The sequence below is a fragment of the Typopeltis vanoorti genome, chromosome 21 (assembly GCF_054136105.1).
Source record: "Typopeltis vanoorti isolate ZY-2024b chromosome 21, IOZ_Tvanoo_1.0, whole genome shotgun sequence".
NCBI lineage: Eukaryota > Metazoa > Arthropoda > Arachnida > Uropygi > Thelyphonidae > Typopeltis > Typopeltis vanoorti.
The window spans coordinates 37918846-37944148 of NC_143569.1; the positions used below are offsets into that span (position 1 = coordinate 37918846).

General features: G+C 35.4%; 1 protein-coding gene across 1 annotated transcript in view; it reads right to left on the reverse strand.

Moving 5' to 3' along the window:
• The window catches only part of LOC150094747 (uncharacterized), a 437902-nt gene that overhangs the window by 265572 nt on the left and 147027 nt on the right, over positions 1-25303 (reverse strand). The window contains exon 8 of the mRNA XM_090410976.1: positions 22954-23050. Within this exon, the coding sequence (XP_090267102.1) occupies positions 22954-23050 (97 nt within the window). The remainder of the gene's footprint in view (positions 1-22953; positions 23051-25303) is intronic.

Below are 25303 nucleotides of genomic sequence, written 5' to 3' on the forward strand. Positions count from 1 at the left end.
AACAGATTTTTTTTATTGAACACAGAAATAAATTTTCTGCAGATTAGGACATAATTCTTCTTTCCTAGAAAATTCATCAATCAAAATCTCTTTAAATTCTGTATAAGCAGTTGCTATTTTGAGTCTCTTGGAGTTCTCAGCAAAATGTTCAACTTTTTTCTTGAAGTTTTGACCTCAACACTATTATTATTATTATTATTATTTGACACCTCCAGGGAGTCCAAAGACTCATCTATAATTGCATTCTGACCACCGACCCATTTTAACATGTTCAGCAGTTTCAAGAAATGCTTCCACATTCTCAATTAGCTAAGACAGCTGTAAAATTAGATATATCGTAATCACCATCATCAAATTCCTGCCATATACCCTCCAGGGGTGTACAGAATACGATAATCGTGGAAAAGCTTAGATGTTGGTTATACATTCTTACTAAATAGCTTAAGGAAATTACAATGTACAATAGAATATATTTTAAAACACTTCCAATTCCAAATACATTAAAATACATTTTAATACACTTCCAATATTTTAGCAATGTCACGTTGCCATTATCACAGGAACTTAAATACAAGACATGTGCAGGCAAGCACAACACACAGTAAATGAGGAACAAAGCAGGAAGGTGCCTCCTAGCAGGCAATGTTGGTATTCTTGGTCAATTGGACTGAAGATCTTCTGATGTAGGTTTCCCAAATTTGGGGCAGTCTCATGCAGCCAAATTTGTTTAGGTTTGGATTGTTTCTTAGGGCTGAGGGTGATTCCATGAAAAGCCTTTCGTATTTGAATTTACTACGGTGTATTATCGTGGCTTTTTTCCACCGTATTCTATGGCGGGAATCCAGTGCATGATCTGCAAGACCAGAGTAGCTGTATTGGTGAAACCGGATGTAGTCCTCATGTTCTGAAATTCTGATATTGGTTGTCCTGCGTGTTTGGCCAAGTAGGTCAGCTTACAGCTGCAAGGGACCTGGCATACTTAAGGTAGGCCTGGTGGGGGGGGGGGGGGGAGGTTGGTCTTCAGTGGACCAGATAAGGGATGCCAATTTTTTATAAGGTCTGTAACAAGAAGTTAAGTCAGGATTATTTAGGATTTTTGTAATTTTTTCCAAGGTGCCACGGATACAGGGAATGGTGATGGATTTAGAGTAATCCTTGTTGCAGAGGGAGAGAGGGGGAATTGTGGTTTATTGGTTTCAATATGTTTTGGATTTTTTTGGGGGGGGATAGCCATTGGCTGAGAAAGTATTCAGAATGTGGTTTAGTTCTGTGGTTAGGGCATTGTCATTTGAACAGATAATGTCTTAATGACTCCATATTGTTGGTAATGGGGGGGGGGGTTTGTTGGTGAATGCATCTGCCTGTATGGGTGGGTTTTCTATAAACTGAGAAAACCAAGGTTCCATCAGGCTGGCGGGTGACTAGTATGTCTAAGAAAGGAAGGCAGTTGTTTTTTTCTTCTTCCAGGGTGAACTTGCTTCTGGGGTGTTGGTTGTTTAAGTGTGTTAGGAAGGAGAGGAGTGCATCGGAGCCATGTGGCCAAATAGCGAACACATCATCAACATAGCGAAGCCCTATGGTTGGTTTTTGTGGGGCAGAGTTTAAGGTTTTCTCTTCAAAAGTCTCCATATAAATGTTGGCCAAGTTTGGGGAGAGTGGAGAGCCCATGGCTGTCCCCTCTATTTGTTTGTAGAATTTTCCTTGCCAAACAAAATAGCCCGAGTTCATTGTGAACTGAAATAGGGCTGTGATATCAGGAGGAAATTTAGCTTGGATTAGCTCTAAGGATTCTTTGAAGGGACATTTGTGAACAAGGAGGAGACATCACAACTGACCATTATGTCAGTGTGTTTGAGTGTAAGGGTTTCTATGCTGGCTTTGAAGTGGGCCGAGTTTTTTATGTGTGAAGGTGTGTTGCCAGTATAGTGTGTGAGGGCTTTGGCCAAATGTTTAGCTAGTTTGTATGTAGGGGGAATCAATGCCATCCACTATGGGATGTAATGGCACATTTTCTTTATGTATTTTTTGGGAGTCCATATATACGGGGCGGGGGGGAAATGGAGTTAAATGGTTTTAATTTGTTAGTGACTTCTACAGGCCAAGAAGTGACCTTCTTAAGGAGCCTGTGGAGTTTTCTAATATTTGAGTTGGTGAGATTGTACTCGATAGGGAGGTAAGTAGCTCGATCTAATAATACAGCATTCAGCTTACCTGTGCAATCCTTTTGGTTAAGCAATACTGTGGCGTTCCCTTTATCCTCTTTGGTGATTATTATTTCCTTGTTTTTCTTTAATTCTTGCAGAGATTTAATCTGCTTATTGGGCATGTTGGCTTTTGGTGGTTTTGCTTTGGTCAGAACATAAGCTACATCCAGGCACTTGAAGAAGAGCTTTCCATCACCTTAAACCACGAGATTTGGTCTATTTTATATGATATCTTGTGCACTGCTGCGGACAAATAATTTAAAAAAGTACGGGAATGACACATCAAAAAATTTGAGAATTTAAAAAAGAACTCGAACTCCAAACCACAACTTCCTACTGACACAGTACTCAACCTTTCGTCAATTAGTTTGAAACCTGAAGCACTCGATGCTCTCTCACGTGGCTACAACTTCGCTGTTGCGCCCAGAAGAATACCTGCTGAAGACATTATGAATACAAACTGAACGTGGGATTCCACACCTTCCAAACCATATCACCAATGATATTAGACTAAATGCAGCTTGTGTTCTGACCAAAGCAAAACCACCAAAAACCACATGCCCAATAAGGAAATTAAATCTCTGCAAGAATTAAAGAAAAACAAGGAAATAATAATCACCAAAGAGGATAAAGGAAACGCCACCGTATTGCTTAACCTTTTTAAATTCTCAAATTTTTTGATGTGTCATTCCCGTACTTTTTTAAATTCTTTGTCCGCAGCAGTGCACAAGATATCATACAAAATAGACCAAATCTCGTGGTTTAAGGTGATGGAAAGCTCTTCTTCAAGTGCCTGAATGCTCTATTATTAGATTGGGCTACTTACCTCTCTATCAAGTACAATCCCACCAATTCACAAATTAGAAAACTCCACAGGCTCCTTAAGAAGATCACTTCTTGGCCTGTGGAAATCACTAACAAATTAAAACCATTTAACTCCATACCCCCCCCCCCCGTATTTATGGACTCCCAAAAATACATAAGGAAAATGTGCCATTACGTCCCATAATGGATGGCATTGATTCCCTCACATACAAACTAGCTAAACATTTGGCCAAAGCTCTCTCACATTATACTGGCAACACACCTTCACACATAAAAAACTCAGCCCACTTCAAAGCCAGCATAGAAAACCTTACACTCAAACACACTGACATAATGGTCAGTTGTGATGTTCTCCTCCTTGTTCACAAATGTCCCACTCAAAGAATCCTTAGAGCTAATCCAAGCTAAATTTCCTCCTGATATCACAGCCCTATTTCAGTTCACAATGAACTCGGGCTATTTTGTTTGGCAAGGAAAATTCTACAAACAAATAGAGGGGACAGCCATGGGCTCTCCACTCTCCCCAAACTTGGCCAACATTTATATGGAGACTTTTGAAGAGAAAACCTTAAACTCTGCCCCACAAAAACCAACCATATGGCTTCGCTATGTTGATGACGTGTTCGCTATTTGGCCACATGGCTCCGATGCACTCCTCTCTTTCCTAACACACTTAAACAACCAACACCCCAGAAGCAAGTTCACCCTGGAAGAAGAAAAAACAACTGCCTTCCTTTCTTAGACATGCTAGTCACATAAGAAAACTGAGAAAACCAAGGTTCCATCAGGTTATAGAAAACCCACCCATACAGGCAGATACATTCACCAACAATTCCCCCCCCCTTCCAACAATATGGAGTCATTAAGACACTACACAACAGGGCTAAACTTATCTGTTCAAATGACAATGCCCTAACCACAGAACTAAACCACATTCTGAATACTTTCTCAGCCAATGGCTATCCCCCCCCAAAAGAATCCAAAACATTGAAACGAATAAATCACAACCCCCCCCCCAAAGCAACAAGGATTACTCTAATCCATCACCATTCCCTATATCCGAGGCACCTTGGAAAAAATTACAGAAATCCTAAATAAACACAACTTAATTTCTTGTTACAGACCCTATAAAAAATTGGCATCCCTTATCTGCTCCACTAAAGACCAACCTCCCCCCTACACCTACCTGGTATATACCAAGTCCCTTGCAGCTGTAAGCTGTCCTACTTTGGCCAAATTTCAGAACACAAGGACTGCATCTGGTTTCACCAATACAGCCACTCTCGTCTTGCAGATCATGCGCTGGATTCCCGCCACACAATATGGTGGAAAAAAGCCACGATAATACACTGTAGTAAATTCAAATACGAAGAGTTTCATGAAATCAGCATCAGCCCTAAGAAACAATCCAAACCTAAACAAATTTGGTTGCATGAGACTGCCCCAAATTTGGGAACATTACATCAGAAGACCTTCAAGCCCAATCGGCCAAGAATACCAACATTGCCCACTAAGGGGGGGCAACATCAGGACTTTTAGGAGAAAGAATATCTTCCTGCTTCATTCCTCATTTACTGTGTGTCGTGCTTGTGTGCACGTGTCATGTATTAAGTTCCTGTGATAATGGCAACGTGACATTGCCGAAATATTGGAAGCATATTAAAATTTAATTTATATTCTATTGTACGTTGTAATTTCCTTAAGCTATTTAGTAAGGGAATATGATAGTACTACATGAATAATTTAATCATTACTAATTCCTGTCTACAAATTTCCTCCAAGTCAGTATGTAAAGACTCCAACATTATCAGATCGTATATTTCTATCTTGTAGGGCACTTTTAACCATATCAATTCACCTATATTTTGGTCTTACTCTGGGTCTTTTTCCTGCCAACTGGCAGAGAAGACTTGTTTTGCTAATCTTTCCTCTCCCATTCTGTTTACGTGACCATACCACCAGAGATTAGCTCTGCTAATGGATTCCTGGATATTGACAATGTCAAGTTCTTAACTAATATCCTCGTTTTGCCATTGATGCCATCTGTTCATGCCCTAATCTTTCTCAGGACTCTCATATCTGTGGTCTTTAGTCTTTGTCAAGTGTTCTACTGCTGACCCAGCTCTCAGATCCATAAGTTATAATTGCTTTGAACACTGTCTTATATACAGCTAATTTAGTGTTCCGACTAATTTCTCTCTTATTTCATAGATATTTTATAATTTAAGATATAAATATATTTAGTTGACTTCCTACCATACCAGTTTTGTTGATTCTCTTGACAATTTCCATATTTGATTTACCATCTTTACTAAAAATCGTGCCTAAGTAGCTGAAATGTTTCACTTGCTGTATAGGTTCGCCATTCACAATGCAGTTGATATTTTCATGCTTTTGTCTGTTTTCATTGTCTTTGTCTTGTTATTGCTGACCTTCACACCATATCTATTACAACAGTTATTCAATTTAGTCAGGGAATCTTGCAAACTTGTAGCAGACTTATTTAGAAGTATAAGATTGTCTGCATAATGTAAAGAGCTGACATTAACATCTCCAATTTTGATATCAGGTTTAATATCACTTTTTATTATGAAGGAAAGTGATATTAAACAAGTGATATCAGGTTTAATATCACTTTCCTTCATAATATGATCCATATAGATAATGAATAACAGAGAGGATAATGTACATCCTTGTAACACCAGATCTAACATCAAACCATCTTCCTGTACTTCCTTCAATTCTAACTGCTGACTTACAACTCAAATAAAGACTAAGTATTGCTTGATATAATGCCCCACTGACGCCATATAACTGTAGCGTATTGAATAGTTTCTCACACTCTCTCTCTCTCCCTCTTGGTACCTCGTCATATGCCTTTTCCAGATCTGCAAAATTTAATTAGAGATATCTTATATTCCCATGATTTCTCAACTATTTATTGTAAAGTGAAGATCTGATCCTGACAGCCTATATTTGACCTGAATCCAGCTTGTTCTTCACCAAGCTTTTCTTCCACAATTCTTCTCAACCGTTTCTCAAGTATACTTACATAGATTTTGCCAGGAACACTCAGTAGGGAAATACCTCTGTAATTCTCACATTCAGTTTTATTTCCCTTTTTACATATGGTTCTATAAGAGCTCTACTCCAATCATCTGGAATTTGTATCTCTCTCCAGGCTTTCTGAACTATGCAGTGCAGCCACTGTATGATTTGTATACCTCCATTTCTGATCAAATATCACCTACTCCAGCTGCTTTCTTTTCTACATTTCAGGCTTTTGATGTCTTTTTCTACTTCAAGTATGGAAATGTATTCCTGATTGCATGCCTGGTCAATGTTTTTTTTTTTTTTTTTTTTTTTTTTTTTTTTTTTTTTTTTACCACTGTACAGTCACTGCTTGTTTCATTTAGCAATTTTTCGAAGTAATTACTCCATACATCAAGGATATCTTTTTCTCTAGTTTTCACGTCCTTTAGCATCTAGATTCCTTTTACAGCACGCTTTGTTGCATTTCTGAGCTTTTTCGTCAGCCTCCAGAATATTTTTCCACCTTTCTGATAGTTATTTTTTTGCCAAAGTCTTCCCAAGACTTTTGCTTAGCTTTCTTACATTTGTCTCTGAATTCTCTAAGAGCACAAGCTGAATTATTTGCAAGGAACTTTCGATATACTTTCTTTTTCTCTCTTCCAGTTCCCTCTTTAACTTCCTGTGTCAACCACAAAGTTCTGATTTTTGTATCCTTCCAGACAATCTCACCACATGCCTCTCTGTTTGAATCAATCAGTGTTTTCTTCAGGGCTGGTTCCTGTTCTCAAACTCTTTCATTTTTCTTCAATAATCTTTGTGTATTTTAGTCTGCAGTTCATATCTGAGAGCTGCTCACTTTTATTCGCTTTAAAACTTTTGTTCTTCTTTTCAATATGAAATTCAATTTTATCCTGCTCAAGACTAAATAGCGAATCACTTCCAATTTCAAATCCTCTGTACACTCTGGTGTCCTGCACCAATGTACAGAGGATCACAATACTATCAGTATAGTGATCCTCTTCACTATCACTATATAGAATCACTTCACTATCAACAATAACAGTCAATGAGACTTTTCTTATTCCTTGCCTCTTCTCTCCATGTGAATTTGTGCACATTTTTATGTTGGAGTGTGTCAGTAATAACCAGTTCATGACCTGAGCAGAAATCCAATAGGTATGTGCCATTATTATTAGCTTTGCTTTTTCCTCCAAATTTTCCCAAAATATTTTAGTATGCCTGACAATCATTTCCTAATCTGCTATTTAGATATCCAACAAGGATCAGCTTTTCCTTTTTTATTGTGTCAGTTGCTTTCTCTAAAGACAAAAAATTCCCCCATTTCTATCTTAGTAGAACCTTCTGTGGATCGATAGGTAAATATAAGTCTCATTGTCCAGTACCCCCATTCTGATAGTTGCCGACACCACTCTACTTGATACTGCCTGCCATTCAAGAAGATAAGCCATGTATTAGTATTGAATACTATAGCTACAAGGAATGGCAATTTTTAGGAGAGACTCTGAAACTGTCTGTTTTCATGTTTTGGAAGTAATTAAGTGAACTTACTTTGGCATTTAAATCCTGTGAAATGAAGAAATCTGTAAATTCTATTTGTTTCATTTTGAAATTAAAAAACTTTCGGCATTGTAAAAGGGAACTTAATCACAGTTTCAAGCACAACAGTATAATTAGTAATGGCAGTGCGCAATGGAGGAATGAATCAGACTTTTGTGTATTTCTGAGCATGTATAGAAGTGAAAAGAATGTTGGAAATGGAAGACAGACAAAATTCTTTTAAAATGAGATAAACATGAAGTTTACTTCATGTTTACCTTATTTTAATCCAGATAAGATTTATTCAATGAAGACTGAAAAATACTTTGCTGGATTCCACTTCAAACAGTAATGTTCCCAGTAAAGTAAAGTTAGTGAGTCATAATGTCGTTCTATTTAGGATTCCTGGTCTGAATGGTGATTTGAATATGTTGATATGGTTTTAGTTATTTTTTCAATAATGTATGCTGAGATGCTCATACAAGTGAATTAACTTAATTCACTTGTGTGAGAAATGTTTTGGATGCAAGAAGAATTTGACTGATTACTTTTCCTCTTATGTGGATTCAACAAAATAAAAGTTCTGTAGGAAGAAATTGATTAAAAGTTCAGTAGTTTTGACTAAAAACTTACATAATTGAAAGGAAGCTGTATAGATATTGTGATCTGAAGAAAATATTGGTGCTTATGTTAGTTAAGTTCTACTGGTTTTATGTTGTTTGCAAATTTTTATTTTGTTTCATAAATTAAAGATATTCTCCATCTCTCAATGAGTTAAATTTTTAAAAGGTTAATTTAGAAATTAACTTCAAGCAAAAGTAAAAGGTCAAACAATTAAAATAATCCAAATATATGCACCAGACAGTAACCATTCAGAGGAAGAAATAGAAAATTTCTATGAAGAACTACAACAGGAAATAGACAATCCCAAAAATAGAGAACTCATGATAGTGATGGGAGATTTTAATGCTAAAATAGGACAGTTCACAGCAGACAAAAAAAAAAAGATGTGATGGGGAAATTTGGATACGGAGAGCTTAATGACAGAGGAGAACAATTACTACACTTCTGTAAAGCAAGTGATCTAATAATTACAAACACATTGTTCTATCAACGCCCTAATAATAAATATACATGGACATCCCCAGATGGTAATATAAAGAACTGCACAGAGTATATCATCATAAACAAACAATGGAAAAGATCAGTAAATAATGTACGAACATTAAGAAGTTTTGATTTTGACACTGACCACGAAATATTAACTGCCAAAGTGAAGATAAAATTCAACAGGAAAAATAATATCAGAAAAGAAGAAAACATCAACCTATCAAAACTAAAAGATAGCTCAAGCAGAAGTCGATTTTTAGAACAGATGTGCTTGAAATTAAAACCCTCCATCTTACAGAACAGCAGAAAATTCTGGGAAGAAGGAAAAGAAACAGTGTTATTAATTGCAAAAGACACTATAGGTTCCAAACCCAAAATAAACAAACGGTGGATAACCCAAGAAATCATAGCTACCATAGAAAAGAAAAGAGAGGCCAAGATACCTTGTAAACCAACAAAACAATGAAGAGAATAGAGAAAAATACAGAGCACTAAAAAATAAAGTTGATAACCTATGCAAAAAAGCCAAAGAAAAATGGTTAGAAGAAAAAGCTAAGAAATGCCAAGAAGCATACCAACAAAACAACCTAAAAGTCTTTCATGATACTGTAAGAGAAATTACAAAGGAATTCTCAGCAAAAGCAGTAACAATGATAAACAACAAGATGACTGAAACCGGGAATATTGAATATATAAGAAAAATCTGGTCAAACCATTTTAAGACTATCTTCCACCAAGGAAACAAAACTACAATGCCAACAATAGAAGAAAATAATGATCACTCAAAAATTTTACAAGAAGAAGTTAGATATGCAATAAAACAGATGAAAAACAATAAAGCACCAGGCATTGATACTATCCCTACTGAACTGTGGTCATATGGAGGCAGCATATCAATAGAATATTTAACAACCCTATTCAATAAAATACTACAAACAGGAGAGATCCCAGATGACTGGAGAACTGGAAAGATCATCCCAATATACAAGAAAGGAGACAAAAGAGACTGCAGAAATTACAGACCAATCAATTTACTCCCTCACACCTATAAAATATTCATAAAAATTATACAAAATAGATTAAAAAACACCTACGAAGAAATGATAGGCATAGAACAAGCTGGTTTCCGAGGAAACTATTATTCAACAATAGACCAAATTTTCACATTGCACCAACTAGCAGAACTCAGCTGGGAAGACCATAAAGAACTATATTGTTGTTTTGTGGACTTTAAACAAGCTTTCGATAACATCAACAGAGAAATCCTTCTCAAAATTCTACTAGAAAAAGCAATAGACAAATATATAATACAGTTTCTGATAAAATATTACTCTAAGACAAATGCAATAATTAAAAAGGACACACTCACAACAGAACCCATAGAGATCCAAAAAGGAGTAATGTAAGGATGCCCATTATCCCCATGCCTATTCAACATATATCTAGAAGAAGTTGTAAAGAAAGCAATAGACAATGAGCCTGGAATCAATGTCAACGGTTTAAACATAAATAATATCAAATATGCAGATGATCTCGTCCTTCTTGCAAGAACCCCAAATGAACTACAAAAGTTGATCAACAAGCTAAACGAAACCTGTAAAACATATGACATGACAATAAATATACAAAAGACAAAAGTGATGAAAATAGGGAGGAACAGAACTACCATCTCAGCCACCCTAAACAGAGAACAATTAGAACAAGTAGACAACTTCATATACCTTGGATCAAAACTAACAGAAACAATAGATGAACTCAAAACAATCAAACACAGAATGGCGATAGGATGGACCACCATGGGAAAATTACAGAAAATCTGGAAAACAAACAAGATATCTAAACAAGCCAAAATCAAATTATATGAAGCAATAATTATACCAACAGTCATCTATGGAGCAGAAGCATGGACAGTTAAAAAAAGAGAGGAGAAAAAACTGCTGGCATTTGAAATGAAATGCTTAAGAAAAATAAATAGAACAAGTTGGATAGAAAAGAAAACAAACATCACAGTCAGACAAGAACTATTGTATAAAAAGACAATAATAGAAAAAATTAGAAAACAACAACTGAGATGGTTTGGTCACACTGTACGCATGGATGCAGACAGACTTCCTAACGTCCTAATCAATACTTTTCCAACTGAAAAAAGAAGACCTGGAAGACCAAGAATTACCTGGCTGAAATTAATAAAGAACATCTCGGGATGCAGAACATATAAGGAACTTTTTCGAACAGGAAGGAATAGAGAAGACTGGAAGATCCTGCTCAAGAGAAGACTCAACCCGTCTTAGACGGAAGAGAAGAAAAAGAAGAATTTAGAAAAAAAATATATAATTCATATCCTGGGATATGAATCTTGTATGAAGTTTGAACTGTAATTTAGTTCAAGTGTTTACTTTTTTTATTTTGAAGTTAAGAGTTAACCTCAGAACTAGGGGAAGTAATTTACTAATGGTGCAAATAATGTGACTACATGTACAAAGAAAGGAATTAAACAAATACTTTCTCTCTCTCCTGCCACCAACAGTAAGGAATTGGTGGGAGAAAGAATTAAGAAAACTGCAACTTGAGCTAGAAAAGTATATTAATACAAAATCTCATTTATTAAGAATTACAGGACTGGCTAGATGGTCACACGGTCAAACAATGGTCGCGCTTAGGGAACCAAGATAGTGAAGCAGAAAAATATGCTATTGGAACAAAACATCACCTAGTAGACAGGAAAAACATAACAAGCATAGGAACATAGAATGTAATAACTCTTCACCAGGAAGGAGCATTGGAAATACTACTGCATGAATTAGACAACTACCGATGGTAGTGATTGGACTCTGCAAAACCAGATGGACTGGAAAAGGAGAATTTCACCATGGACAGTACAAAATCTTAACTTCAGGCAGGGAGGACAACAAACACCAAGAGGGGGGCAGCACTTATATTAAATCCAAAGGCTCAAAACTCTCTATTGTCTTACAATCCTATCTCACCTAGGATAATTAAAGCAAGATTTATGACATCAATTGGATCACTGACTATTATTCAAGTATACTCACCAACTTCAACATCATCATCAGAAGATATTGAGGCATTCTATACAGATTTGCAAAAAGAGTACAGCAAATATCAAGTCATGATCTCCTAATTGTAATGGGGGACTTAAACGCAAACGTAGGCAAAGACTGGGATACCTGGCCAAGAGTAATTGGACAGTTTAGGTATGGAGAAAGCAATGAATGTGGCAAAAGACTGCTGAACTTTTGCACAAATAATAGACTAACAATAACAAACACTCTTTTTAAACAACCAAAACCCCAAAGAAAATGGACATGGATATCACCAAGAATATGATAGACTATATTATTGTAAACCAAAGATGGAAATCAAGTATCCTAAATTGCAGATCCTTCACTGCAGACTGTGGATCAGACCATAAGCTAGTATTAGCATACCTAAGAATAAAGTTAAAATGTGAAAGCACTTTTAGAGTCAAAAGGAGACTGAATGTTAAAAAACTACAAGACAACAATATTCTAAGAAAATATCAACTAGAAATAGATAAAAACCTGAAAGAACTACCAAAAAAGAATATAAACATCAAAGAACATTGGTTCAAATTAAAGGAAATATTAAAATTGGCAGAAAATACAATAGGTTACACAGAAAGAGAAAGTAAAAAGGATTGGATCTTGAATGAAATAAAATGGTTAAGCGATCAAGGGAAAATTATGAAATTAAAACAGAAATGAATATAATAGATTAACCAGAGAAATTAGAAAACTAATTAAAAGAGACAAGAATAACTGGTTACAAGAAAAATGCAAAATGGCAGAGAAGCTATCCAAAGAAAATAATCTCCATGGATTATATAAACAAATAGACCAAATTAGTAAGAAACTGACAACAAATTGAAAGTAGAAAAAAAAAAAAAATGGCCAGATGTGAAGAATACTTTAGAGATTTATATAATAAAAACAGCTCTCAGGATATTACTATTCCAGCAACTGAAATGGAAGAGGAAACAAATATCTTTACCAAAGAAATAACAGTACACAGCATAGATAAACTTAAAACTAGAAAAGCACCTGTATTGATCAGATACATGCAGAATTCTTAAAAGCAGGAAAGGAACAATCTTTAGAACCATTAAAAACATTATTTGAAAGGATCTACAAAAATGAAGCAATGCCTACTGATTGGACCAAATCGGCTATAACTCCGATATACAAAAAAGGAGATAAAACAGAATGCAATAATTACAGAGGCATTAGCCTCCTCAGTATTCCAAGTAAGGTTTTTATGAAAGTACTCCAAAAACAAATTAAACCATACATAGAACTAGCATTAGGAGAAGAACAAGCAGGTTCAGACCAGTCACAATTGATCAACTATTCACCTTAAGACAGCTAATAGAAAAGACACTAGAGTACAACCAAAGTTTCTATATAAATTTTCAGACTTTCATCAGGCATTTGATTCAATCTGTAGAAGAGAACTATGGAAAACTATGAAAGAATTTAAATTCTCAATAAAACAGTAAGAATAATAAAGAATCTGTACGAGAAATCTGAAAGTGCAGTATGAGTAGAGGATACCTTAACCAACTGGTTCTACACAGAGAGTGGAATAAGACAGGGATGCAATCTGCCACCAGACATGTTTAATCTTACACTGGAAGAAGCAACCAGTAAGGCCTTAAACAAAGAAGACTCTAGAATCAAAATACACTGGGAAAATATAACAAATTTAAAATTTGCACATGACATTGCATTACTTGCAAGTACGGAAGAAGATCTACAATGAATTTCGGATAAAATAAAGGAAGAATGTGTAAAATTTGGATTAAACATAAACATAGACAAAACAAAAATTATGCAAATAGGAAAAAGAAACACCAATCTGAAAATTGAAATTGATAGTAAGAATCTAGAGCAGGTAGAAAACTTCAACCTACCTTGGAGGAGTAATTGAGTACAATGGTGAAATTACAAAAGATATAAACAGACAAATCGGTCAAGTATCATCCCAAACTTTTGGATGACTTAATAAAATATGGAAGTCAAGAGACATCACACAAGCCACAAAAGTAAGAATCTATGAAAAATGGTCCCCTCAATACTCCTCTATGGAAGTGAATGCTGGAATCTCAAAAAGGCTGAAGAGAAAAAAATTATTAACTACTGAAATGGGTTGGCTAAGAAGATTACTTGGAGTATCTCTGCTGGATAGACTAAGAAACAAAGACATAAGGAAACAATTAAAACAAGAAATAACAATAGTAGACAAAATCCAAGAAAGAAGACTTCGATGGTTTGGCCATGTGACCAGAATGGGAACAGAAAGATTACCATCTAAAGCACTGAATACAACTATGGAAGGTAAAAGATCCAAAGGGCAGCCCAGAATTAGATGGATAGACAAAATAAAAGAGGACCTGAAAACCAAATCACAACAAGAGACACCAAACTGGACAGAATTGTTTGGACTCTCCAGGGACAGACAAGTGGAAAGAGTTTCTTCGGCCTCATCATCATCCACACAGATGATGGAAGAGAGAAGAAGATAGAAACAAATAGTCAAGAAGGCAAAATATCAGATTATTTGACATTTTGAATAAAATGTTTTGTTACAGTGTCTCAGCTACACAAAGCCAAAGCACAAACTGGAGTGGTAATACATGAAAATAAGCCCACTAGATAAATCAAAACAAAATAAAAATTAAAGACTGATATTACTATAAACTGAAGGAAATTTATACATGAATTGTTGCTTGTGAACCAAGTGTAGATATTCTACATGAAGAAAAAGAATTCTTTCAAGATTTCCAAAAATGAAACTAATTTTAGAATTCATCAAAAACATCTATATTCTTGTCCAATTAAAATCAAAGATCTAAATAAAAGAGTTGAAACTCTAAATAGATGTATTATTAACACAGCTATTTAAGTTTCATTGCAACTTAAATAGCTAGGTTAACTGCGTGGACTGAGTTAAATGTTTAATAGGTTAATTTAGAAAAAAATAATATAATTCATATCCTGGGATATGAATCTGTATGAAGTTTGACTGGTAATTTAGTTCATGTGTTTACTTGAACTAAACACTTTAAGCAAACAAGTTTACATGCAAACTTGTTTGCTTACACTTGAGTGAGGATAAAAATAAGAATATAAGTTCTTTTCAAGTAAATACTTTATAACCACGTGAAAAAATTTCCTACAATTTTCTCTGATCTAGAGTCAATATTAATAATATAGAGATACCCAATTTTATTACTTGTATATAGGAAATATATGAGATCTACATTCATTCAGCTTTAATATCTTCCTGGGTCTGGCTCTCACTGATGATACCTTGAAATTTTGGCACATACTTTTTTTTTTTTTTTTTAACTTTAATATTTAAATTTTATTTTGCTGGTGCTAGTGGTGATCCACCTTCCCCACTAGCATGGGATTATTTAAGTAAATATTAATAAAATTGCTGGTAATGCAGTTAATATTAGTATTATGGGATTAGTTTTGGCTGTTATTGCTGTCATTTTATAATAGCTCAGCTACAATACTTGCTGGTAGTGTACAATTGTTTTCATATCACAGGATTATACAGGGTGGCCATAAATTAACTTTCCCTCTTTGGAGGTATCTATAGCAAAAACTAATACACGGAATGAGACCACATTTTATATTGAGACTTTCGAAGGCATGGGGAGATGAATTCTGCGAAAAAAAGATTTAGTACCAAAAGTCACCGAAGACTTTGGTACTAAATTCTGCTCTCAAAATTCAAAATGCTGCTCTCTAAATTCTGCTTTTTGCTCCTTTAGCGCCAAAATTTCCCCTATTGGGGAAATTTTGGCACTAAAGGAGCAGAAAGCAGTCACATATTTGCAGTAAATGCAGGTAAAAAGGATTATGCAAATTTTAGTTGTTTTAGTTTAATAATAATTATTATTATTATCATTGTAACGCGCCACATATCCAGCTGGAATGAGTGATATGGCTGTTGCTTACACCGTCAGAATGTTATTATTCCATTTTATCTGCCTTTAATGTAATTATCTGCTTGTTTTTGGCTCCACCAGCGCCAAAATATCCCCTATCGGCGACTTTGGTACTAAATCTTTTTTTTGCGGAAATCATCTCCCCATGCCTTCAAAAGTCGCAATATAACATTTTGTCTCATTCCATTTATTGGTTTTAGCTACAGATGCCTCCAAAGAGGGAAAGTTATTTTATGGCCATCCTGTATAATTTTCAGCCTTATGACCTCTCTGGAGGAACCTCCAAGGGTGCAAACTCTAGGAATCGAAATTCCAGGATGCGAGAAGCAAGAAGTAACCCAGGTTTTAAAAGAGACAATAGGAGCTAGTAAGATTTATTCCTTCATGCCATACAGCAGATGTGAAAAACATGGATAAACTATGACAGCATTTACAATACAAGGTAGCACAATAATTCCTAATTCCTGTAATGGTAGGAAGCCAGGTTAAAACAGTAAAAATCTATGAATAATAGATTTTTTATAATAAACTAAGGGGCTCTCCCCCCCCATGCCCTCCCCCAGTTCCGGACAGGTAGGCCAGTTATCATTGAATTCTGATGACTCGAAAAGCCCCCCCCCCGGCTCCCAACCCCCTGAGTTCCGGACTGGTAGGCCGGTTCTCCGTGAATTCTGATGACTCGAATTTTGAAAACTCGAAAGGGGTCCCCCCCCCTTGGTGATTTTTGTCCGTTTTATTGTGTTTTACCCTTAGAAAATTAGTGTTTTATAGTACATTAGTATAGATTTTAGTGTTCTGTAAGATATTTTTGTTAAGATATTTCAATAATAAGTATAGTTTAAAATGGTGCCAAAAACACACAAGAAATGTAATGCTAAGAAGAGCAGTGAAGCCAGGAACGAGAAGACTTGCTGCGCTAAGGAGATTATTGAACATATTGAGCAGGATGTTGAAAATAAATTAATATCCAAAATTGCGAAGTTAAAGCAAATTATCAGAGAGACAATGCAGGAATTACAGAAAGTTGGGAGGTGTTTAAATGAACATAAGGAAGAAAAGAAAATTAAGCAGTAAAATAAGAAACAACAAAGCAAAGAATCAATTAAGTCAGTAAGTAACAAAAATCAAGTAAGTGACGTTTGTAAAAAAGAAGGATGTTATTTGATATAGTTACTCTATCATAAAAAATGCTGTTGATGAGTGGGTTATAACTTCAAGTTTTCCCAGAGCAAAAATTAAAAATATAATGCAAGCAATACAAAAACAGAAAAGAAAATTAAATGGGATTTAATTGTAATTGACTAGTGATAAGTTCAGTATGAGAGAGGACATGAAAGAAAAGGCTGTTGGAAGAGGCAAGAGTGAAGAGAGAAAGTGAAAATATTAAGTGTATTACCTCAATATGATAAAAATGAATTAAGGAGGGCTATTATGGCAAATGATTCAACATAGCCTGTGTAGAAGGAATGGATGTGAGTTTTTGAATATGTGAGTGAGTTTGAGGGAAGATTGGATTTGTATAAAAGGGACCGGCCTAACACCTGAATGTATTTGGTATCAGGAGTCTTGAAAAACTAATAATTAGTATGAGACCTAACACAGAGTCAGGGAAACTAAATTATAATGGGAGGAGTGGTGAGAATATGAGTGTAAGAGCAACAGTGATATATAATTGTGCTAATGATGGGAATGGGTATTATCATGGAAATGATGACAAGGAGAAAACTATTTCGGTTTTGTGTTTGTCCAGTTCGGACCCATTAAATGTGTGCAAAATGCCTCCATGTATAAGGCACTAGAGAAGAATAGAGATCTGCAAGTTCTCCAACTGTGTCATGCAGACTGCAGACAAGGGTATACAAAAGAACATGCAGGTAGATTATTATGTCTGTGCGTGAATGCTAGAAGTATCAGAAACAAAAGGGTAGAGCTTGTTGCCTTGGTCAATATGTTGGGACCTCATATTATAGGCATTAGTGATACCTGGCTATCAGAATCAGTCATTATATTAACTGGCATTGAGTGTAAAGGGTACAGTATTTTCAGGAAGAATAGACAGAATAGTAGAGGAGGAGTGTGCAGCTAATGATATTGGATGACTCCAATCCAGTTAGTGTTGAAACCTGTGATTATAGTACTAGTAACAGTATTTCATGTGGCAGAAGCCATCTAGTGTGAGGAAGAATCTAACAAGATCAATTACATAGCCAGACCCAGAGGTGGTGATACTATGGTGGAAGCAATGGAGAAGTCATGTTTACCCATATGAGTTGGCAAAAGGTGTCTCACCTTATTATTAAATCACTCTGGATTAGAGAAAGATGTTGGAAGTTCCCCCCCCCCCTTGCTTACGCTTGGATAAAGGAATAAATTAAATTTATTATAGTCTAACCAAGTGGGAAAAAAACTTCCAACATCTTTTTCTAATCCAGAGTAATTTAATAAGATGAGACACTTTTTGCCAATTCATATAGGTAAATATGACTTCTCCATTACTTCCACCTTAGTATCACCACCTCTGGGTCTGGCTCCCACTGACAAGACCTCAATTAAGGTTGAAACCGGTCTGGATAGTGGTCCAAGTGAGAAAAAAAACTTCCAACATCTTTCTCTAATCCAGAGTAATTTAATAAGGTGAGACACTTTTTGGCAACTTGTATAGGCAAATATGACTTCTCCATTATTTCCACCTCTGTGTCTGGTTCCCATTGATGAGACCTCAATAAAGGTCGAAACCGGTCTGGGTAGTGGCCCTTCCCTTAATGCATAGCATTATACATGTCTGCAAGGAGATGTGCTTTGCATTATGGGAGATACTAAGACAAGATGAGAGCTTAGTCCACCTTTACCACGAGCTGCCTCAGTCCTGAAGATACTGCAGGCATAAACTTTGTTTGCTTACATTTGGATAAAGGATTAAACTAAATTTATTATAGTCTAACGAAGTGGAAAAAAACTTCCAAGAAAAGAGTAATTATAATGGGAGACTAATTATCCAAATATTGTCCAAAAATCTCATAAGAAGAGTGAAAATGAATTTATTGAAATATTGTGAAGCAACTTCCTCAAGCAACACATGACCAAAGGAACTTGAGGTCAAAGAGTGTTATATTTGATTATACTGTCAGAGGGCATTTCATTTAAAGACATAACTATTCTGCCTCAGGTTGGTGACTGTGATCATGTGGTTGGGAAGTGACTAAGTTTATGAATGTTTCATTCAGAAAGGGTTACATGCTAAACTACAAAGCAGGAAATAATGCAAATCAGCAACTGATCCCATTTCGCTGAGTTCAGTGAAATGGGATCAGTTGCTGAATGGGAAGAATATCAACAGTGCATTGGAACCATTTAAAAAATACTTAAATCATGCAATATTAGGCAGGAGGCCTAAGAATTAAAGTTCCTCAAATCATGGAAAGTTTAACAAAACCATATTTATTAAGACTAGGTTGATTTTCAAATCTGCTGCAATTCTAAGAAAAATTTTCCAATTTACATTTGTTATGGTGAAGTATAACAGTTTTTTCCCATCTGATTCTGAGCAAAGTATCCAAAATATGGTCAGCTATGACCATATTTGACCATAGTTGTGGCAGCAAATGTATTTCTTGTATTCTTCTAGTTGGATGTTGGCAGGTCTCCCAGTTTTAAATCTTTGTATAATTTATCAAGAATATGCAGGCTACAGGAGAGATTTCTATTCGGTGGCAGCGCTTGCATCAGGATGTTAGCTACATCAAGCTTAATGCTATTGGCAAAGCACAAGGTAAGTGATGAATGCTGTGTTCCACATGCAGCATGATGTCCAAAGATGGAACTTAGCAAGGCACAACTGAAAAGTTGTAGCCATTTTATTATGCATGTTATCTTCTTATGGTCAAACTGGGAGATCTGCCTAGAAGAACACAAGAAATACATCCACTGCCTCAGTCTGGTTTAGCTGACCATGCTTTGGATACATTGTACAGGATCAAATGGAAAAAAACTACTATGAACTAAGACTTTTCTTAGAATCAGCAGCAGATTAATTTAGAAAATCAGCCTAATATTAATAAATATGGTTGTGTTAAACTTCTAAAGATTTGGGATACTTTAATTCTTAGGACTCTTGCCCAACAGGTAAGGCTAGCCAACAGTACCTATAGAAGGTGTTCCCCATAATGACTTTAGGCATTTAGTCTAATTTTTTTTCAACTTATTGCTTTGAATGTTTTTTTGCATGTGCTGTTGCAATTTTGAGATTGTATCCCTCATGATGTTTCTGTGACAGGAATGAAATATATGATCCAATACACTTGTATTTTATTGTTCCTGAGCCTCCGTAGCTCAGTCAGTATAGACAAAGCCCTTTGTTCGGAAAGACCTGGGTTCGATTCCCGTCAGTGATGTGAGGAACCTTTATCTGGTCTCTTTCGACTAAAGGTGAGTTAGCAGGTCTCATACGGAGGGAGGGGTTTTTTCACCTGGAAACTACTTGGGTTTTTTGTTCCCCAGAACAGGCAAATGGGCCCTGTGAACATACATGGATTACAGTCATGAATACCATCCTAGCCATATGCGGGTCCTGAGCCCAGATAATTTTTTTTTTGGGGGGGGGGGGGGGAGAGAGCAATGGTGAACTGCCCTGTAAAAAAATCTCACCAGGAATACTTTGTGGGCAATGCCTACAACAAAGTCATCTATGGTTGGAAATGACAATGGGAAAACCAGGATTATTGTTCCCCTGCATTGAATTCATTCCATTAATCCTAATAATGAGTTGGAGGCCAATTTCTCTATCTAATACTGACTACAAGACATTTTTGCACATTGTCAATAACAAGTAGATTGTAGAAATGAGAAACATAATTAAAAGCACACCACTGCATGAAGTTCTAGGCAAAGCAACAGAACATAATCTGTTTCTGCTATGTGATCTACTCAGCCAAGTTAATGTGAAAAATCAGCCAATGGCAGTACTCTCGGTGGACCTTACTTGAGCATTTTATAATGCCTGGCATCCCTTTTTGTTCCACATCCTCCAGTCAATTGGTGTGGGCAAAAGGCCCACACCAATAATCCATTATATATATTGGCATGCACTCCTTTAATAATCCATTATTAAAGGAGCCCATGCCAATACAACTACCTACCAGAGGCAGGTAGTTGTATTGGCATGTCTAAATTGGCATGGCATCATGTCAAAATTCAAAAAGTAGTCAAGCAAGGCTATCCTCTTAGTCTAGTATTCTTTGCATTGGTTTGTTCTTGAATTTTTTTTATTTTATTTTTTATTTTTGCATGCAAGGGATAACAGTTCCCTCAAATATTCAGGAAAATAAGGTATTAGTATATGCTGATGATGTAGGAGGACCTTTGAGGGATAATGAATCCATATACATCTTTTCTTTTTGGTATTTTGGAAAAATTCAGCAAAATCAGTGGATTAACTGCCAATGCTGACAAAACAAAATTAAAAGTGTTTGGAAAATAGGATCTTGGAGGTATTCCTTTTGGACTGATCCTTAAAAGAGAGAGCTTCTCACTATTGGAATTCCCTTCTTCATCTATCCAATATTATCAGTTTGAAGAACTTATATCAGAAGTTAGTTAAAGATAAACAATTATATGGTAATTCTTTCTTTTACATAATCTGTAATATGGTAAACCTGTGCAATTTTTTTTGGTCCAGCCGATAACAAGAAGTTAAAAATGAATTTCTTCAACTATCAAAAAGCATGGAGGCTTTGGGCTTCCAGTATTAAAATTCTGCTCTTTCAGCAATACAGATTCAAAAGTCCATAAAATATTGCAGATCAATCATACATGTGCAGACCTTCTCTGGTACTACTTGGGTTTCATTTTCTGCAATATGGGGTAAATAATTATAAAGGTCCAAGAGTTGAGATTGTTCCTAAATACTATAATGTAAGTTTAACTCTAAGACTACTACAACATTCTGGCATTGACATTCTTTCCATTAATAACAGCAACACTTTGTATAGTGAAATCTTTAACCTCCTTTGCTACAAATTTTCACAGTTGGATACTAACAACTCTTCACTGAATAGCTCATTGAAGTTCCAAGGATACCCTAACAGGAGGGATCTTGCTTGCAGAATTGCATATGGTCACCTTCCAGTACCTCCATCTGATGGCATCATTGGGGAACCAATCTGTGACATCTGTTACAGACCGGAAACAGTAGAATTTATACTAGAGCTGTCCTCTTGTCCAGCATATTTGGAACAGATTACATAATGTCTTGGGCATTTCATTACTTACAAACAAGTTCTATTTTTTGCAGTACCCATACCTGTCAGAAATGGGAAGAGAATTTTGAGTTTTTTTAAATACCATATTTATGGAAAGTTAAGAAAAAACATGGATCTGACAATCAGCAATATGACATACAACTGCTTTACAATGTTGTATTATGGAAATTTTATTGTTCTGTCAGATGATTTTTGTATTTAGAAAGCATTCTAGACAATACCAACTGTTCTGGCTAGGTAATGTAGACCACACACATTATTCAATATTCACCAGGGGAAGATCAAATTCTGTCTTTTTTATTATGAGAGGTTCTTTAAATGGTTCCATCCTATTAGTTCACAGGGATGATTGGATAGCAATCCCAGGCAGAACAGGCCAACTCAAGGCAGTCTTACAATTTTCTTTCTATCTCTCACACTATCTGTCTGTCTTTTCTTTCTCCTAATACCATCAGGCCCTCTTGCACCCTATCTTTTTAGGGCTATGATGAAAACCCCTTTACTTTTTTTACCTCCATAAATGCCTGCAAGATGCTTCATGCACAAACTTTGTTTGCTTATGCTTGGATAAGGACAAAAACAAGAATATTTTCTTATCAAGTACAATATGGAGTTAAAATAATCTGCTCTATTATAACTACAATAAGGATTATAAAAATCAAGCAGATATCATAATGAGCCATTGAGTCCAATACACAAAAAGGTGGAACCAGATATAAGGTTTCAATAAGCATGTGGATTTTTGAACATACAAAATACTTTTTTGATTGTTATCATCAAAAGAAAGTAAAAGTAATGTGATTTATTAATGTTCTTCTTGATCAATGATGTATATGCAGTGTGTATATATATATATATATATATATATATATAAGCATTTACATACAGACATATAGATCTCTACATCCTTTCAAACAATTTACATCAAACATTTGCAGACAAAAAAAAACGTGTTCTCACTACTTACTTCATTTCTGTCACCTCTAGAAGGTTCCCGTCGCCGTCTGTGTCTTTTGGTTCTTGCTCTTCTTCCTTCTCTACTGTCAGCAGATGAGCTCTGATCCCTGAAAAAGCACCAAATCATTTTCTGCTAACGAATAACTGCATTTTAAAAAAACACAATGTAAAATTAGAAATAAACTTTATAATGCAATTTGGTCCAATATTTCATAATGTAAATAATGAAATATCAAATAAATTTAAATTATCTTTATTGCAAAACTAAAAGATTTTGTTATTTTATGTTTGGAGATATAATAAAAATTTGCTTTACAATGCTTATCAGTTCAAACAAGATATACCACAGAATACAAAAAGATTTGATGCAAAGAGGGGGACTGGATTTGGATGAAATATCCACACATGCTAAAGGAATAGGCTAGAGCAATTTTTCCCAAAGTGTGGTACATGTATCACCCGGATATGTGACACTTATTTTAAATTTTGATTACTTTTTTTTTCATGCTTTTATATTTTTTGTCACCATATTGTTATGAGCAAGCACATGTCTATTCTTTAATTTTTTCAATATCTTAAAAAAAAAAAATGTTTCTTGTCATGTACTGAATCACTTCCATTAGGACTCTGTCTAGTTGACAGCAAGATTATGTTCCAACTGCATGGTTCGAACTGTTTGCATTAAAAGTTTAAACCATAGAGGTTATGTGGCACTTTTTTAAAATTTTGATTACTTTTTTTTTAACTTTTATATTTTTGCCACCTAGCAGGCAAGTGCATGTTTATTCTATAAGTTTTCAATGACCAAATGAAAGGATAAGTAGAATTTTAAGGCTCTTTAAGGATACTGACAGAAGAAAGCTGAAATGCTTTGGACATACTGAATGGATGGTAGGAGGACCTCTCAAATCAGTAATAGAATGGAAAGTTCTGGTAAAAGAGGAAACAGTAGACCCTCTAATGAGATGGTTGGATGGGATGGTGCATCTGATCTTCAGAGAGTTGAAGCCTCCAGAAAAGCATACAACAGGACACGTTACCTGTGTGGTACAACACTTGGATTATGTGAAAATAATGCAAAAGAAAGCCTACCTCATCTGGTCATTAAAGTTCAAAAGGTGTATCAAAATGTATGGCTTTAATCAGGGAAATCTGAATGAATTATATCAGAATTCCAATCAGAGACATAATAGAGTGCAGTAGGATTCTGTAGTTGTGTGACTATAACTGCACTATTTATTGATTACCAAGCAATAAAAAATATTTTATTACTACATGCATACAGGTTATACCATCCTCTTCAATGAAGTAGGATTATGTGAAAAGAATGCAAAAGATTATGTCATGGCCAGAAACTGCAAACTATGTGGTGACCTTCTTGCTGTGAAGAGGTTTCTCTTGGAGAAATTCAGGTCTTGAGAAACCAAGAAACACATAGATTTGTCTGTTTACATGACCGCTTAGATGGAAATGTGCTTCATCCGAGAAGCAGACATAATGGAGAAAGGACGGATCTTCATAGACATTGGCCAGCATGCTTGCACATACTACTGCTGAACAAACTGCCTGCTCACAAACATGTTGGAGGACTGGGCCATTTGCTCTACCAACTCTGTATGAACGAAAATAATGCTCAACAATAAACTTCTTTTCTTCAAACATCAACCCCATTGCTACAGCTAAATGTAATGGTGTAGACTCTACACATGATCTTCTATTAATGTGCATGCAGTTGGACAGCATATCTCATTGCACACAGCATGGGTAACTAATTTACTTCTAATCATAACAAAAAAATCATGTAAATAACTTTCATTTCATATCAACAGACAAAATCACTACAAATCTGACAAAAAAACAACAACAATAGCAATCAATATTGTACCCAGTCACAATATAATTCTTTATGCAGTTCTGTTTCAAGAAGTCTCTGTTTCTTTAGCAAGACAGCAATAGAAGGCTGCAAATACCTTTAACAAAAGAGCAAGTTTGAGTTCATCAAATATCAAACTTGCTATCCATGTAAAGTGAGAAAGAATTTTTCTTTATCATTAGAATCAGTAGTATAATCCATTTTAATATTTTTTATTATTATACATGTAGAGAATAACAGCAAAAGTACAGAAGAAAAGTCATCCATATCTCAAACAAGCTTGAATTAGCACTAGTTTCTCCCTGATAATTTTTTTGCTGTTATGAAGTATACCTTAAGAAAAAAAGAAAAAAAAAAAACCCTTAAAGATTTAAATCCTATTTGCATACAATGATATTTTTGGAATATTTCTTTAAAGAAATATAAATATTACCACTCTTCAAACTCTACAGGTCTCAACAAATTCAGCACAAGTTTGACTATTTGG